The 17,955-nt window shown below is 43.8% G+C and overlaps 1 protein-coding gene across 1 annotated transcript in view; it reads left to right on the forward strand.

Moving 5' to 3' along the window:
* PDGFRA (platelet derived growth factor receptor alpha) overlaps window positions 1–12,285 on the forward strand; it is a 32,043-nt gene extending 19,758 nt beyond the window's left edge. Inside the window, exons 13-23 of the mRNA XM_075500075.1 lie at window positions 2,589–2,693; window positions 3,395–3,505; window positions 3,797–3,950; window positions 5,060–5,226; window positions 6,378–6,493; window positions 7,092–7,214; window positions 7,831–7,942; window positions 9,720–9,819; window positions 9,932–10,037; window positions 10,749–10,984; window positions 12,037–12,285. Of these exons, the coding sequence (XP_075356190.1) occupies window positions 2,589–2,693; window positions 3,395–3,505; window positions 3,797–3,950; window positions 5,060–5,226; window positions 6,378–6,493; window positions 7,092–7,214; window positions 7,831–7,942; window positions 9,720–9,819; window positions 9,932–10,037; window positions 10,749–10,984; window positions 12,037–12,184 (1,478 nt within the window). The 3' untranslated portion in view covers window positions 12,185–12,285. The remainder of the gene's footprint in view (window positions 1–2,588; window positions 2,694–3,394; window positions 3,506–3,796; window positions 3,951–5,059; window positions 5,227–6,377; window positions 6,494–7,091; window positions 7,215–7,830; window positions 7,943–9,719; window positions 9,820–9,931; window positions 10,038–10,748; window positions 10,985–12,036) is intronic.
* Window positions 12,286–17,955: the final 5,670 nt, after the last annotated feature.

Raw genomic sequence — 17,955 nt, forward strand, 5'->3', positions numbered from 1 at the left:
ATGAGAAATGCCATAACGCAGTGAGCTGTTTGAATGCCACTGCCTTCTCCTGGCTCTGCTGAGAAGAGATGAGGTCCCAGCAGGACCTGGACCTCCTCCTTTGGCTGAGATGGCCAAGGGCAGGTCCGTTTGAGGAGCGGGGCCCGAGTGCTGCTGTTTCTCAGGATCTTGGGGTGTCTGTAAAGAGGTGGCAGAATCACTCCCGTCGCTTCCCAGCAAGCCACCCATTTGTCCTGGTGGCCTTAATTAAATGAAATGCTGGTCTGAGACAGAATCAGACCCATCCCCATTTGCAAAAGGCAAGTTAAGATTCAAGTTACACAGCATTTAGGGATGTGGTACCTAATTTCTCATGAGCTTAGAAACTGGGTGTAGATTATAAAGCTTGTCACTTGTTTGGCTTTTGATATAGACTGAGAGAGTTAGGGTTTAATTTGGGGTGGGCTGATCATCCCCGTTCAATTGTAGCCAAAGAAACATCCAGTTGAGAAGGTTGTGACTGGAACAAATTCACAGACTTCACCTTTGTATTTGTGTCCCCCCGAGCAGAAAAACAGCACCTCTCCGACAGGCTCAGCGGATAAGTTCTGTGGGTGGGTAAGAGAGGCTGAAATAGCTCTCACCCCAGGTGCTGCTCCTCCGCTAGTTCGAGGAGCCTTGACCTGCTGCTCTGTCTGCACAGTCCCTCTGCGGCGGAGAAGCAGGGCTGCTCCTCCGGCGGGCAGATCACAGCAGTGCCTTTATACGAAGAAAAATAAACACACGCTATAATTTTGGGCTCCACTGAAGGCCTTGACATCAAGAATGCGATGGCATTACAGATGCCTCCAGTTCTTAAGCAGTCAGCTCCCACCTGGCTCCAAATTTCAAGTGTAAAACACATGGGGCTTGGGCTACGTCTGTGGAGAGGGGTGAAAAGGGGAACCAGCAGCGATCGCTCCCCGCCACTCTGGAAGCTCTCTCACCGTCTCCACATGCACCCCGGCTCAGCAGAGGTGATGGAGAGGGAGATGTGCTCCTCGTGCTTAGCCGACAATATGGTTTGGGGAGGAATTGGCTTGTGAAGATGAGAAGATCAAGGAGCATTAGCAAATGCCATCACATTCCGAAGGGCTGCATCCTGCCATGTGGCTCCCAGACCTTCGGTCTGAAAAGTTTCAGGGGCCAAATTTCAGGCTCAGGTTGTTTGAATTAGTCTGAAATTTAGTGGGAAGCTTTCTCACATCCTGACTGGGAAGAATAACCTTTGGAGCACAGGAATCTTGAAAACAAATTGCATAGTTTTTGTGTGCATGACAAACTACACTGTCATAGCCTTGGAGAGGTTCTTCAGTGGTAACTCAGCTAAGCATACTTTAACTGTTTCTTGTGCTTGTTAATGATGCAGATAGTGTTTGGCTGGAAATCTTCTTTTAAAAGCGTGTATACAATAAAAGTGGGGGCTGTAGCTAGAAGATAACAGAAACATATGGCATTGCATGCCAGATAACACCTTCAGAAGCGTAAAAGGTGGCAAGTTCAAACTGCAAACAAAAGCAAAATGCCGTATATCTCCATAGTAAAAGTCACCACTTATTCTCCCTGTGCTGGAAGTTAAAAAGTAACATAAAATAAAATACAGAGCTTGTCAGGAATATGAAAATATCCTGGCATCTGGAGCTCATATACAGGTTTGTTCACTGCGTAAGCGTTGCCTTAATGAACTTGCTTTTCAGTATGGAACCTATGAAATATAGTATTTTGGAGTATGTTTGTGCAGTTCATATTTCTCTAAAATCTTGCTCGATCTGTACACAATTCTTCTGCACACTGTATCCATATCAGGATACAGGATATGATAATCCAAAATTTTTGTCTAAATTGATTTGTGGGAAGACTAAAGTGTGTATAAACATTAGCCATTTCATTACAGCACTTGGAAATTTGCAATAAAATGTATTCAAGCATATGAAAAACACTTGTACATTAAACTTCAGAGAAGCTTCCCCTCATATGTGATCAACATGTATTTCAGCTTCTTGCAGATCACTGATGGTCCTGCCTGTCTGTTTCTAAATGTGCTGCTGATGTGCTTCAGTCTACCTTACTGCTACACGTACCCAGCACTGATATAACAGCCCGAAACTGCAGCTAAGGAGTTCAACTCTGGTTTTTAAGCAAAGGGCACAAGTGTACTGTAGTCAGGTGCTGACTGAGGCAGAGAAGTCAGCTTAATCGTAGGAGAATCAGTGTTTAGAAAGGATAAAGGAAGGGTGGCAAAGGCTAAAGTAAAGGGCAGAGGGGGAGACGAACTTGAATGAGTTGGGTTGTTCCTCAGAGTCCCTTTCCTACAAGCTCGCACGTGCAGCTGTGCTCCTGGTGTTTGCTTGCTTTTTTAAATTTAAGAATTGTACTTAATGACAGCATTTCTTTAAAATACATTTGCTTTTTCTGCTTAACAACAACTGTAATAATAATAATACCAGTGGTCTGGCTAAGTGAGTGTGCTCTTTCCACACAAGACTCACAACCTGTAGAGGAATGGCAGCGGGAAACAAGGCGAACTGCTGTTACTTTCTGAAATAAATAATGCTCTCCCTTGTGTTCAGGTCGAATCCTTGGTTCTGGTGCGTTTGGAAAAGTAGTTGAAGGGACTGCATATGGATTGAGTCGCTCTCAACCGGTGATGAAAGTAGCTGTGAAAATGCTGAAACGTAAGTTGTCGCGGTTGCATTTCCCAAGCTAGGCAGGGCATGTTCCCACAGGGTTTTTTAAGCATTGCTTATGTATAAAAAGATTCTCCATATCTGAAGTTGAAAATGAACTGTGGAATGACTGAAATGTAAAATCATACTTTAGATTGCTTCGTGGCATTTCAAGAGTGGAAGTATCCAGGCTTCTGAAAACATCCTAAGTTTGGTTTTAGCTGTATGGATCGTAGCAGCCACAATAACTCAGAAAAGATAAAATAACCATGAATGTTCCTGAACAAATTAAAGCAATACAACAAAAGGGAAACAGGCAGTTCTCGTGTGAGAATCTTAAGTTCACTGAAGATTTCCCAGTTCATGAGAGCTAAGAAACTGATGCAGTGATTCCAGAGGAACCATGAGGAGCTTTCTTGCATTGAAACTAGCAGCTTGTGAAGTGCCTCTGTGCCACCTGGACAAGCCACTGTACCCTCGGAGAGGGACAAACAGACCGGGCCAGCTATTGAGCTGCATCAAATGAGTCCTTTATTAGTGATCTGTGACTCCTCTCCGACTCTTAGGAAAGCCCCTTGCCAAGTAAAGGACACAGTCTTCTTCAAGAAACCACGGTAGCAATGCTCTAATGAGGCAAGCAAGGAGAAATTGTTTGTTGTTGTGAAAAAGGCGATTGCTCTCACTGAGTGGCTGGTGTGTTTTTTTGACAGCTACAGCTAGATCCAGTGAAAAACAGGCGCTCATGTCTGAACTGAAGATAATGACACATCTTGGCCCCCACCTGAATATCGTGAATCTGCTTGGAGCTTGTACAAAATCAGGTGGGTTTGGCTGACAAAACAGAGGTTTGCTGTGGAGCCATTGTTCACTGTTTAACAAGCACACAAATTTCAAGTAAAGGATTTAACAATAAATATAAACAAACAAAAGGTTTCACAAACCTACTTGATATTTGGTAGTAGTTGCAGTCACAACTTAGTAAATAAAAATGTATTAAACCACAATAATTTTTATGTTTTATATTCTATATCCTATTTACTACTATTTTTGGAGTCCTTTTTTTTTTTAAAAGATTCCACTCATCAATGCATTATTTTGCTTTATTTCATCAGGTCCTATTTACATCATCACTGAATACTGCTTTTATGGTGATTTGGTGAACTATCTGCATAAGAACAGGGACAATTTCCTGAGCCGACACCCAGAGAAGCCAAAGAAAGATTTGGATATCTTTGGGATGAACCCAGCTGATGAAAGCACAAGAAGGTGGGAAAAAAGGGAAAAAAAAATGACCTGCAACTTAAGGAAATATCATTACTAACCCTTACTCCATTCTTCCCATTCATTGGGTTAGAGCCCTCCCTAATTCTTCTCATTAGACTTTTATTTGTCAGGTTTCATAGGTCTGGGAAGGTTTCAGCACTTTCTGTCCAGTCTCCCTGACGTGTCCTAGATCCATGTTTCCCCTGTGTAGAAATGCCTGAATTCCCAGGACAACCGTGGGTTCTCCATAGACATCCCGAGTTCCCAAAGGACATTTCTATTGATAAAGCACAGCCCAGTGTTCCTCTTTTCTGTAAAAACATCCTTTTGCCTCTACCCACCCAAGTTTTAAAAGTAAAGTGCAACTACCTGGTTTCCTTGTTTCCCTCCTTGGGGAATTTCCACTGCCTAAAACTCCTTCCCTTCAAACAACCTGGCAGAGTTTTTTCTCTAAGCTCAAGTACTCTCCTTTATCTACCAATGGCTTAGCCAGTCTCAATAGTTTCCTTATGGTTAATGTTCATGCCATAGCTTTTTCCAGATGATGGTGGAGGAAGCTTGTCATCATATATTCAGCAATAAAGCAATGTCATAAAATTAGCCAGGATTTAGAAGGTGAACAGCGATTCCTTCAAAAAATCACTCAGGCAAATAGATCAACTGACTTGGTAGCTGAGTACAGCCAGGACTATTCATCTGAGCCTGGATTTGTTCAGCAGAACTGCATTTGTTGCGAAATGTCTGGGTGAATACATTACACCTATCATTTGGAATACCTTGAACTAAAAGCCCTAGGTAGTAATACTTGGATTCAGTGGGATTCCGGGAAGTTAGACAATATATGTTTACGTACTTGACTATTGACAAAAGGATGAGTTTGAAGCACTTGTGTTTGACTACAGTGATACATGGTAACATGTACTAATATGTGATCGTACATGGTTATGTTGTTAATACATGATCCTTATGTATTCTCTATCAAGAAGACAGCTCTTATATTTCACAGCAATACAACTGTACACCATAAGAGAACTGTTAGATCTACAGGATGCTGTGGCAGGGGTCACCTGGGCAATACTAGCTGATACATCTGTATTTTTTTCCAATTTCAGTTATGTGATATTATCATTTGAAAACACTGGAGAATACATGGACATGAAACAAGCTGATACAACTCAGTATGTGCCAATGCTGGAAAGGAAGGAGGGATCTAAATACTCTGATATTCAGAGATCTGTGTACGATCGGCCTGCTTCGTATAAGAAGAAATCTATATCAGGTAACATAGAGTTGTCCCTTCTGCATACATCATTAATACAAATAATTCTTGCATAAATGCGTACCTTATTTCTGCCCTCTATATGGTCATAAACTAAGCTGTGTTCTGCAAGCGTGTGAGTATAAGCTATAAGCTAAAAGCTTATGCTTGTGTTCTGCATTATGCTCTGGGGATAGGAGTGCGTGCTCCTGGAGCAGAAGGGCTCCAGTTGTGTATTTGCTTCCACGCCGAAGCGCTGAGCGGCTGTGCTCTGCAACGGGGCTGGAGGCACTCTTTGGAGGCAGCGATTTTACCAGTCTTGTAGTTTGCAAGATTTTGAGCAATAGCAATGAACAATAATAATAGTAAATTTATATTGCTCTGTTTCCACTTACATTTCACATTAACTGACACTTTCCAAATGCAGAACACCCCCAAATACTTTCCTGGATTATGTAATGAAGATAATGAATGCATCCCGTTCCCTGGCCCTGTTCTCAGAAAACAAATATGCTTTGCTTTAAAAATAGGCACCATTACTTCTGCCTGTAGGCCTCAGAAACTGAACCATATCCAGTCCCAGATTTGCATGGCAGACTAATGTACTCATATTGTGCTCTAGGACAGTCGGGGTAAATGAATCACTGAATTTTGACTGTTTTTTTGCTGACATCTTTCATAAAAAAATAAGAACTCTTGCCATAGAATTCCTGACCCTTTTTGCTGGTATTGGATTAGTCCCAGTGAATACTTGCTGGGAAGTGTCACAATGTTCAGCAAAAGTAAAGGGATAAGAATGTACATGCATGCACAAAAACTTAATGAAGGCACCACCTCTAAATAAATGTTTTGTACCACACACTGAGTATTGTAAACAACCTGTAAAACACTTCAGTGGGCCTTTTTAACTTCACCTTTTCCTGCAGTTGTCTGGGGCAAAAAATACAGACAGGAGAAAAAACAAAACCTATATTTAATACTGGATGTTTTTAAGAATGCAGTATGTGGCAGTGACTGATGCAGACATGAAAAGTGGGTAGTTGTTATGAAAAGACTGGTTTGGTCATCGTACTCTGTTAAAGTCATCAGCTCAGAATCATGATAGGTAGGGGGAAATGGATGTTGCTTTCACGCTCCACAGCACAAATACATTTTTCTCTCTTTTTCAATAGAATCAGAAGTCAAAAACCTTCTTTCAGATGACAGTTCAGAGGGCCTCAGCCTACTGGATTTGCTGAGCTTCACCTACCAGGTTGCACGGGGAATGGAATTCTTGGCTTCTAAAAATGTAAGTAAATAAAAGAGTAAGTAAAATATAAGAAAGTGTAGAAACATCTTCATCTCCAGCTATGGGTTTCAATTTAGATTCTGAAAACACGACACAATATAATATTATTTTTGGTGTTGTAGACAGCTTTCTCACTTACCTGTCAACTGAGATCACCATGGCTGGAAAAATCAAAGCCGCAGTCCTCTTCATTGCAGCTCATTGCAATCCCATTGCAGCCTGCAACGTTCTTGGAGGCAGCATGCCAGAGATGGTGGTGGATCTAAGCAGGGTCTGGGTGGAGGGTCCATACAGCCACAGGCCAGCATGGTCAGACACATAGACGTGTCATTAGTACATGATGGGTAGAAGGGGAAAGGGCGGCATCACTTGTGTCTTCTCCCCAGTGCAGTACGTCTCTCTGCACGAGCCCTCGCTGGTTCTGGGGACTGGTGCCTCCCTGCCCCTGCTAGCGGGGCAATACAGGTGCCTGTTCAGTAGGACGTCTTGTTAAGGCTGTGCCCAGAAACTCAATAGATCTTTTTCAGGGATCTTTGCAAGGGAAACGGCCCTCGTGGAATTAGCACATCCTTGAACAACTTAATTTCTCTCCGTACAGTGTGTGCACCGTGACTTGGCAGCTCGTAATGTCCTCCTGGCTCAAGGAAAAATCGTGAAGATCTGTGACTTTGGGCTGGCTAGAGACATCATGCACGATTCCAACTATGTCTCCAAGGGCAGCGTACGTACTTCTTAATCTCCTGAGCTCTGCTTTAACTGAAATGAGAAGTGCCAGTTTTAAATGCTGTTTCATGTTCTTGCCATTCAGCGTTGGTTACACTAATTAACCATTGGGATGAACGCTCCTGAGAACAATTGTTCTTCAGTTCATTAATTCCTGTAACCTTCCTAATTCTGCTTTAAGGCTGAAGAGTACTTGGTGGCCACACTGAGTATTTCACAGGCTTAGATTTTAACTGGCAAGTTTTGCGACTGGATAAATTATTAAGGAACTGTCACTGTGATATGTAGAGTAGTGATACATCAGTCAATGACCTATCAGACTTATATCGGCAGTGCCAGCTTTTGTATCATATCTTCGATCAGCCTGGTCATTTCCTAGTAATAAAATGAATACAGTTATGGCTTAATTCATTTTTGTGGGGAGCAAACAGTAGCCTTCCTTATAATCCTGGCACCTCTGTGTTATATGGAATTAAAAATAGACACTAGCCAGGTTAACACAACTTTTCTTGTTAGAGAGAAGTTAATCCTGGCTATCAAACAACAGTTGTAACAGGAAGCATTTCTTTAATGACTAATCTGTGCGGTTTGGGGTTTCTTTCTTTTTGCTGCAGACATTCCTCCCAGTAAAATGGATGGCACCTGAAAGCATTTTTGACAATCTGTACACAACATTAAGTGATGTCTGGTCTTATGGCATTCTGCTGTGGGAAATATTTTCTCTTGGTATGTACTATGAACACTTTCTTATGTGTAGTGATTAAGCTTTTTCAGTTCAAGCTGTTCTACATAAAGTATTTCAAATTCTACAGTAAAAATAGATGTGTAAAATCAGCTGTTAGTTATTCTTCTATATGGGGTTTTGGATGCCAATGTTAGGTGTGAAGTAAAATGTCCATACTCTCCCAAAGTTCTCTTTACATTTTTTTTTCCCCAAGATACTTTTTTTTTGCTAGAAAACTGAAAGCACTGAGTGAAAAGCTTTCGGAAAAGCTTTTGTGGAAAACTATTGGTGTGCTGGCCCAGGATGGATATTCTGGCTAATACGAGAGGAACATGCCTCCCCCTTGCAATGGGGTGCCTGGGGCCGCAGCCCAGCCCAGCGGCTGGTTTGAAACAGTCTCTTCATACACGTTTCAAAAGACCCCGTCTTAGTCCCATTACAGAATGAAAACAAATGTCAGTCTTCTGGGACGCTGATTTCTCATTTCCAGGTCAGCACTGTTCACACAGTTGGTTTATGGCAGCATAAAGTGGTTATGACAATGTATAGCAGTTACAGACAATGTACCGTTCCCAGCTGGGAGCAGCCTGGCTCTTTCCTCAGCCTGATTAATCAGCCTCCCGGGCGGGTGGCTGGCCTGCTTCAGTACATGTGCCTTGCCCAGATTTACTCGGAGCAGAATTAATCGTGCCTGTATGGTATCTACTACTGCCCCACGGCAACCCCAAGCCTAATGTTATTTTCTAGAACAAGTTCTCATATAGCTACTTCTCAGAAAACAGCAGTTGTGCCACTATCTACAGCATTGATTACTGTAATCTCTGGGCATAATAGGATCCTGTAAATATCCATTCGTCAGCATCCCTGGGAGGCATGGGAGTGCCATGGGATAGTTTGGGAACTGAGGCACAGCTAAGCCTGTGCTTCACTGCCCTACCTGTAAGGAAGGTTCTGAAGCCCAGTTTTAGGTGAAAATCCTGCTTTTGAAAGGGCTGATGTTTCTGGTGTAAATATTATAGTATGCCTCCTCCGCCTGAGAAAGATGATGTTTCTTGGAAAGCAAAACATATCCTCAGCGGCGTTTATTAAGAAAGTCAGCTTTGACATCTTGCTGCAACACTGACTTCAGCTCGAATGATCCTTTTACACATCAGCAATGTCTGTGTGCTGTGGCCCCAAATGATCGCTTGACTGTGTCAACTCAAGGGCCAGGTCCAAACTTTTTGACAACCCATGCACCCGACATGTTAGCTGTTGTCTAAAGCTAGCTGCCCAGGTGGGAAGACTTGGGTATGGAGGGGACTGGCTTACACTAAGGCTTTGCTCTTACAGCCGGGATGAGGCAAGTAACTCAGGCCACATCACCCTCAGCCGTCGTGCAGGCAATAAAACCAGACAGAGCAAGTGACTTGCCTAAGGTCGCACAGGCAGTCAGTGGCAGAGCAGAGACATGACCTCAGAGCTGCCAAATGCAGGCTGATGACCTGATCCAGGTATCATCCAACCTCTCTGCCCAGTCAATACATTCTATAAAGACTGTGAAGGGATTTTTTCTAAGTGGCACGTACTTCAATCTTTCTTAGCCAATGCTTCACATCAGAGCTTAATGTGGTCAAGACAATAGCTCTGATGTGAAACATTGGCTAGGAAAGATTAATTTTGATGACATGTCAAATCATAGTATAAACACTTTTTGACATGAACAGCAAGAGAGTATTTGGGAACTCTGCACAGAGAGTCAAGTATAGAGTAGTATTTTTACTTCTCTTTTCTCCGCAGGTGGCACACCATATCCTGGCATGATGGTCGATTCTACTTTCTACAATAAGATCAAGAGTGGATACCGAATGGCCAAACCCGATCATGCTACCAATGAAGTGTACGTGTGCATTTGGCTTTTCCACACCTGGCCAGTCTCCAGACAATTTTGGCTTTAGTTTCAGTTTGGTTACTCACTTTCCTTTACCAATTGGTTTCCATCTTATCTGCAGGTATGAGATCATGGTGAAGTGCTGGAACAGTGAACCAGAGAAAAGACCTTCTTTTTACCATTTGAGTGAAATTGTGGAGAGCTTGTTGCCTGGAGAGTACAAAAAGGTTTGCTCTTTGGAATTTTCTCTGTGTATTCTATGTACTCTTGTAGAGGGAATTATAAGTGTTGTTCCAGCCATCAGAGCCATGAGCACTGAACTGGCACATCCTAACCTACGTGAATGACGTGATTCGGACAGGGACATTGCATGTTTGGTTTCTGCATGCAAGCTTACTGAGAGAAGCAGTTCTGCAGTATTAGCTGGGAAGCAGAACTCTCCACTTCTAATGAAATCCTACCAACTCAATTTTTCTACTGGAGAATGGGTTTTACATCTTTGCACAGGATTTTCTAGGCAGTGAAGGAATTCTAGAAAAGGGACTACTTGGCCCATGTGTACAATCTCCCTACCTCCCTCTTTGGACCCTGACACCAGCAAGTTTTCCCCTCATACTTCTGATACCTCTGGACAAGCTCCGTCTGCCCCATTATTCAGTGTTTCATTTTCCCACCTACCTTCACTGCCTTCCCCCTCTCCCTACCCCTCTTTCATGTCTATTTGTCTGCTCTGTGCTGCTGCACTCACTCCTACATCGTCTAAAACTTACGTGTCTCTTCTCCCTTCAAATCATTTGAAGATGCTGGCCTTCTCTATCCAGTGTTGCTGCCTCATAGGGCAGAGTATTTGGTGGGTTAATGAGTCACAGCCACCCATCTGAAGAAAGGCAGCCTTAGTGAATAGCATCTAATGAGGGGTTTGAAATGAATATTTTCAGAGCTACGAGAAGATTCACCTGGATTTCCTGAAAAGTGATCACCCAGCTGTCACACGCATGAGAGGGGACTGTGACAATGCTTACATTGGTGTCACCTACAAGAATGAAGACAAGTTAAAGGACAGGGAGAGCGGATTTGATGAGCAGAGGCTGAGTGCCGACAGCGGGTACATCATCCCCCTGCCTGACATTGACCCTGTTTCTGAAGATGAGCTTGGCAAAAGGAACAGGCACAGGTAGGTGTGGTTTACAGATCACGTAGCCCATAGTCACCGTTCGGGGTCATGTTCGGCAATGTGCATTAACACTTTTTAGCATCCTGCTGTGCAAATGGTTTCCTTAGCTCTCTTGAAACTACTTATTGGGAAGGTCCCATGTAAATATGGTAGTATGACTGGCCACAGTGTTTTCAGTGGGAAAAAACCCAATTTTGCCTCTTTTGTCACTGCCAGGGGAAGAGGACTGCTGGTAGGGTGCTCCTGTGTGTCACTGGGACTCCCTCGTTAGCTTAGACAAGTGCCAGCGGCTGCCTGGCAGCTCTGTGGGCACACTTGGCAACACGTCTTGCCCCCACAGCTCAATGCCTTGGAGCTGCGTATGAGATCTCAAGGGACTGATTTGTTCTGCGTGAGACCAGCTCCAAAATTTGGGAGAAGTTGTTTTTAATATCTTTCATAGCATTCTTTTCATTGGCAGCAGGGTATCCAGGACTTCTTACTGCTCCCTTGTCAGCTTGCATGACTGATTCCACTACAGCACAACAGTATAACCCTTCCTGTGAATGACGGGGGTTTAATTCAGCACTTAATTCATAGTATATAGAATTAGCAACCTAGAAACTTCTCTTTTTTTGATATTTTTGTGCTATTTTCAAGAGGGGGATGAATGAAGTCTCTAAGAAGCAGTATCCAGATTAAGATCTATTACCTCTCTCTGTTATTATTATCTTATTGTCTGTTATCGTTATCTCGTTTTCACCTGACCTCCCTAGATTTACCTCAGTGACCTATTGTCACAGCACTGTCATAAAGCTATTTCTCTAATGAGTGTGGCAGAAAGTGCTTGGAGGAACATATGAACAACCTACTCCTTTGAATTCCAAGGTGGTTCATTACTCTTGAGATACAAGATGTGTCATGTCCGAAGAAACGGGCAGTAAGAGTCACCTAAGATTGCGCTGTGGGTCAGAAAGCACGTGGGGAGGTGATGTTCAGTTCTGCTAGAGACGGAGTACTTACCCAGCCACACTCGCTGCATATTTTATCTCTGAGATATTTGTCTCTTCCAGTTCCCAGACATCTGAAGAAAGTGCCATTGAAACCGGCTCCAGTAGCTCTACTTTTATCAAGAGAGAGGACGAGACCATTGAGGACATTGACATGATGGATGACATTGGGATCGACTCCTCAGACCTGGTGGAGGACAGCTTCCTGTAACCCCACGGACACCTTCCAGCTCTGCACATGGGGAAGCTTGCCGTGTCGTCTACAGACTTCTGCTCCACAGAGAAAACCACTTTATTGCAATGTCAAGGATGTGAAGAGGAGGTGGATTTGTACAGAGAAACTCCCAGCGATGGGCAGAGGAATCAGCCTGAGTATGAATGAAAGAGACATGTCGAAGATGGATTTTTTTAGTGTTGCTTCTTGCAGTACTTCAGTAGCATCTCAGTGTTGTTTGCCATTCAAACTGGTAGGAGGATGAAGGAAAAGGCCACAAACAGACCAGTTTTGTGTTTCAAGGGCATTCATATGACTTTGATGGATCGAATTTCCACTGCAGCAATACTTCACCATTGTAATTATGTAAATAACTGTCTACTCAAGGATCTTTTGAGGTGCACATTGAACATATGCCATGGATTTTAGAAGAGATCGTTCACAAATTTGTGTACTTCCTCCCTCAATCTCAATGTCAGCTGCTGTTGAACTATCATGTGAATTGAAGAACATGCAAAAACCACTTTTGGACCACAAAGGTCTAAAACCACAAGGGACTGACCGGTACTACAAAACATGTTACTTTTTACCATTAATGCAAGTAAAGGGGAATAATAATAATAATAATAATAATAATAATAATAATAATTAAAACCCAGTCTATAATAGGTGTTAGAAACCTAGTAAGTCTTTATTAACTATAGAAGATAGCTGTTTTCAAGATACTACTACTACTGTTTTCAGTAACACTAAATGTATATTTTATAATTCATTGTCCTTCAGTAAAAGCACAGTCTCAAGAAACTTTTTTAAGTACAAGGAAAAAATTTATGACCTGAAAATTTTAATGAAACAATTATTTTATTTGGCTGTACACTGTATGGTAACTGCTCTGGTTAGCTAAAACTACTTTAACATGGAGAAAAATTCAAGATTTAGTTTTCTATCATGAGCTGAGTAGTTTTTCTAAACAGATATACTAGAAGCAATTTTTTGTCCTCTGATTAAGTGAGGTTCTAAAAATTTAATTAAAAAAAATAATTTATGCAAGATTTCCAAGATGCTCGAGAATGGAAGATTATGATAAACCACCAGCAACATCCTATTATTAGTGTTTCATGGGTACTCAAATCTGATCCTGCGGTTAGCTGTGAAGAATCGATCTGATATTTGAACTGCTCAATGAACAAAGACATCTCTCCCAGCCTGGAACTCCAGATTAAATAAGCAGAAATAATTGTGCAGCAAATATTCTTGTCTTAGTTTTCAGGTTTAAACAGGAACAGAAAATCTGACTATTATCTTTGCAGACTGTAACGACAAAAGGTAATTGCTTCCAAGAGTGTTTTTCAGAAGAAGGTGCATGAAAATGAACCTGCTCTCAACCTGCAATAGTTGTTTTTTGACACCACTTATATGAACGAAGTATTACGATTACTGCTATCACTGTACAATGTGTTATTGAGATACGATGCTTTGGAAGACTTACACGTGAAAAAAGGTACATCACTGCGAAGGGCCTCATCCTTTCTGGTGCTCAACTTTCAAACTTAACCTTACTTCAGTACGATGAGTGCCTCGCAGGACGTGCTCAGCCTCTGGCGTGACACAACCAATGCAAACGCAGTGCCAACTCATCCCTGTGTTACAGTATTTTTCCTAGGAGGTGTGAAAGACGGACCAGCAGTGACCGGCAGAACATGCTGCCATGTTAAAGGACAGTTTAACTTGAAATGGCCCTAAGAAAAGCTACACAAGTCCCCTTGACTTCACTTGTTGTGGACAGTTGTGGATAAATGAAAGCAATGTAATATTGTCAGTTTTACAGGCAAATAATTCTGGGTCTGGGTTTCAAAATGTTGAAACCTGGCTGAGGCCACGTGCAAGCCTACTGCAGATGTGAAAACAAGACCTGAAGCGAGGCACCCACGGTTTCAACCCTGATGGAGGCTGACCATCAGAAGGAACCGTGAGTGGCGGCACATCCTCCATTTCTTGCAGTCAACAGATCAAGACCAAGCGTCTTCCTGGGAGCCGTGCTTTAGCCAAACACATGTCACTGAGCTCTGTACGGGGACAACTGTGAAACATAAAGACTCTGGATATAGCCAGGACAGATGAGACGATGTACAGTCTCCCTCCAGCTATGAACTATGAATTGAGGAAACACAAATTGTCTATTGGATATCCCAGATATCTGAACGGCCGCTTGAGACCACACATGCCTTAATTTGCATGCGTAGCCATTACGACTACGCGTTCAAATTAGGCAAGCAATTCCACCTGCATTTTTGCACATGGCCTGGTGTTCTTCAGGGTTTGAAAATCAGCCCCAGCACATTTTATTATACCAGTTACTGGAATCTGAGGACATTTTCATGCGGTCTCCCCTTCCCCTCACCGGTTTCATTCTGTATCTCACAGCGCATCTCGGGGCTAGACCCAAATAGTGGACGTGAACCAGAGCTGGCTCACTTTCCGATGCATGGTAATTTGATTCTCCATCCTGTCATGAGTATCGTGTAGATGAACTGCATCCGTGGCAGGGATCTAGCCAAACCCAGCTCACTGCAGGCTTGGAATCAGATAAGCTGGCCTGGAAACTGGAACGAGAAGCAGAGGAAGAGGGGGGATTTACTAGAGAGGGAGAAGTGTGAGAGGATGATTCATTTAGTTTTACGATACTATCAGTATTACAGACTTTTTCTTTTATGGCTTAATTTTTGAGAAGCCACTGGAAGAGATTTTCCCAAACCTTTCGCTAAAGTAATTGTATAACGACAATCAGCGTTAGCCTACGAAACACAGCTTTTGATTTGGAATGGCCAACCAATTCCTTACAGCGTGGTCTGCAACTTGTACAAAATGGTCCTATTACATGATGAAGGACGTGAGATATGGTGATGTTATACATCAATATGTATATAAGTATTTTTATATAGACTTCTAGAATACTGCCAAAACATTTATGACAGCTATATCACTGCCTTTGTTTATATTTTTTTTACTGTGATATATTCCACAGGCACGTTAACTGTTGCACTTTGAATGTCCAAAAGTTATATTTTAGAATAATAAAAAAGGAAGTGTTTCCAAAATGGTGGCTGTTGTGAAATGTTTGAAGAAGGGCAAACTGGCCTGAGTGATGGTAGGCACAAAATGTATTTCAAAAATGCCCCTGTTGATATTTTGTCTTTGAAAGAATCCTGTAAATTAAGATCTCTATATTTCAATAAATGATATATAATTTAAGGATATGTGAGGGGTCTATACTCACTTATTGAAAGATGGTTATAAAGAATCAGTCTTGCTTGGGGTTTTTTGTCCCCAAAAGGTTTTTGGTTAATTGACTGCTCTGCAAAGCCATTGAGCAGCAGTGACAAGCAGGTCTCTGAGACCTTCCAGTGGGCATAGTGGGGAAGGGCCTGCGGCAAATGCCCTGGATAGCGAGTGGCATCTGTGGGGAGCCATGCTGTCCCCCAAAACATGGCAGGTGCGGTGCTCCAGTGACTGCTGCCCGGAGCAGAGCATGTGCTCCGAGATGGGCACTGGGCTCCCCACATGAAATGAAACCCTCCTTGACCTTGGCACCGTGTGTGCTGGGGGGTTCGATGCCTGCTGGTCTGCACACACGGAGGAAAGGGGGGACATGGGGTGCAAACGGACATGCTGCGCCGCGTGTCTGCGATGTACGCGCTCTGCCGCTTCTAGCGCCGGTGTACAATAAGGGGTTTTATGCAAAGGTTGCTTTTAACAAGGGACTAAAAGTGACTTGTGTCAGTCTTTAGCCTAAAGTTTTTGATCATTACAGAGGATTAGACAGCCCCACCTTGAAATGGCCATGGCTTCTCTGCCTCTGGCTGCAGGGTTTTTTTAAACCTATGCTGACCTCACCTTCTTTATGAATCAAACCAGATTTTGTCCTATGGTTCTGTGTTCCCGCAGTAATTAATTTTACACAGTGGATGTAACTGAACGTGAATTTGAGAAGAACTGCAAGATTTCAACCTGAAAACAGTTAAACTTGTCGGCTGCACTTCGTGCACTGGAGCTTGTCCTGGTTTGCCAGCAGGAGCCCGGCAAGGCTGGCCTTGGGAAAGCCCTGTGAACAGGCAGGTTAGCAACCTCCTGCCCTTGGAGTGGTCCCTGTTGTTAAAACATGCCTGGAGATGAACTCTCCATCTAACATCTCCCTCTCCTTCGCCACTTCCTCGCAAAGCAAACCCCCTCCTCGCTTCAAACAGGGTGCAGCAGCCTGGGCCCTTGCCTTAGATAAGAGTTAGAGCAGGTTCCCTCTCCTTTGCGTCCTTGCCGAAGAGGAGTCTTTATCCTACAATACTGCAGGAACACGCAACCCTTCCTGCCGCCCCAAGGGTTTGGGAAAAAGTCGTGGCAGCGCTTGTGTCCTTATGTCTGTCCTGCTCGGCTGTGCACCTGCTCTTCTGGAAGTTCAGCAGCTGTGTAAGACGTGAGGACCGGTGAACTCGTTATTCCTGCTGTGCACAGTAAAGGGTGGTGGTGCCAAAATCCCCCTCTATGCAAGAGCCTGCAGCTGGGTACAGAGCTCAGGTTCAGTTCTCCACCTCTTCTTCCCCTTTGCAGAGCGGGAATGCAACCTCCCATGTGTAGGGTACAGCTAGGTGTGCCTGTGAGTGTGTGTGTCCATGCTGGGGAGCGTGGACGGTGAGTGTCTCACCCTCTTGCTGAAGTAGATCCATTTTGGGCAAAAGCCTAACCAGCCTAAGCCTCACTCCACCGATAACCACAGTCCGGGTGTCCGGCAGGAGCCCCGCTCGTCGTCTTGCTCCCTGTCTCAAGGCCTCTGCAAGTATTTGGCTGGAAACGTACCGAGGGAGCGCAGGGGCACGCGGCAGAGGCAGTCTGCCCGGGAGAGAGGCGCTGGGGGTAGAGCGGCACCGTGCCCGCAGCAGCAGAGAGGGGTGGGCTCCTGGCCAGGATGGGACGGGAAAGGTAGGGAATGGCTTTCCACACGGGCCCTGTGCAGGAGACTTCAGTTTATGCAGGTAAACAGACCTTTGGCTAAGCTTTTGGATTGCTATGAATGGTGCGAAAGGGGAGCAGCAGGTTTGTCAGACAGAAACAAGTCATCCAGCCACCCCGAGATGTTCCTGGTGGCTCTGGGAACCTGAGGCACAATGCCCTTGCAACTGTCCCAGCAAGACAGCTGTGTCCCATCACCTTATCCCCATCATTAGAGGTTGTGTGGTATGGGAGCTGTGAGCTGTGTGCTGGCATAATCTCTGGGAAAGATCAGAGGAAAGCAAAGGAAAACCTTTCGTATGCTCAAAAACAAAGAAGAGGGAAAGTCACCTCATGGACCTGGACTGGCCCATGAAGCCAGCAGCTGAAGCACTGTCCATAGACCATGGGAGTCCTACCACAGATGCCTACAGCAAGGCGAAGGGTTGGGCTCAGCACTCGTGGGCTTGTTCACCTGGCCCCATCTCTGTCCTGCACCCCTTGGCACAGCCAGCTTGGCTGAGACCAAAACACAGTGGGCGGCGGAGGAGGCACCAGCCCCTTCCTCTGCCAGCATTGATGTTCAATGCCTTTCAAAGGGAAAACTCATCTAACTTCCAACCCCAATTCATCCCCATCCATATAACTGGAGGTAAGGATTTGGAACACTTTTAAAAATTCCAATGTTTCCTTACATTTGTTAATACCTTTACTGAAATAAAGAGCCAAACTTTTCTTTTCCGAGTTGGCCACAAGATGGAAGCATCAGACAAAAATCTGTTAAATAG

Source organism: Mycteria americana, chromosome 4 (genome assembly GCF_035582795.1).
Source record: "Mycteria americana isolate JAX WOST 10 ecotype Jacksonville Zoo and Gardens chromosome 4, USCA_MyAme_1.0, whole genome shotgun sequence".
Taxonomy (NCBI): Eukaryota; Metazoa; Chordata; class Aves; order Ciconiiformes; family Ciconiidae; genus Mycteria; species Mycteria americana.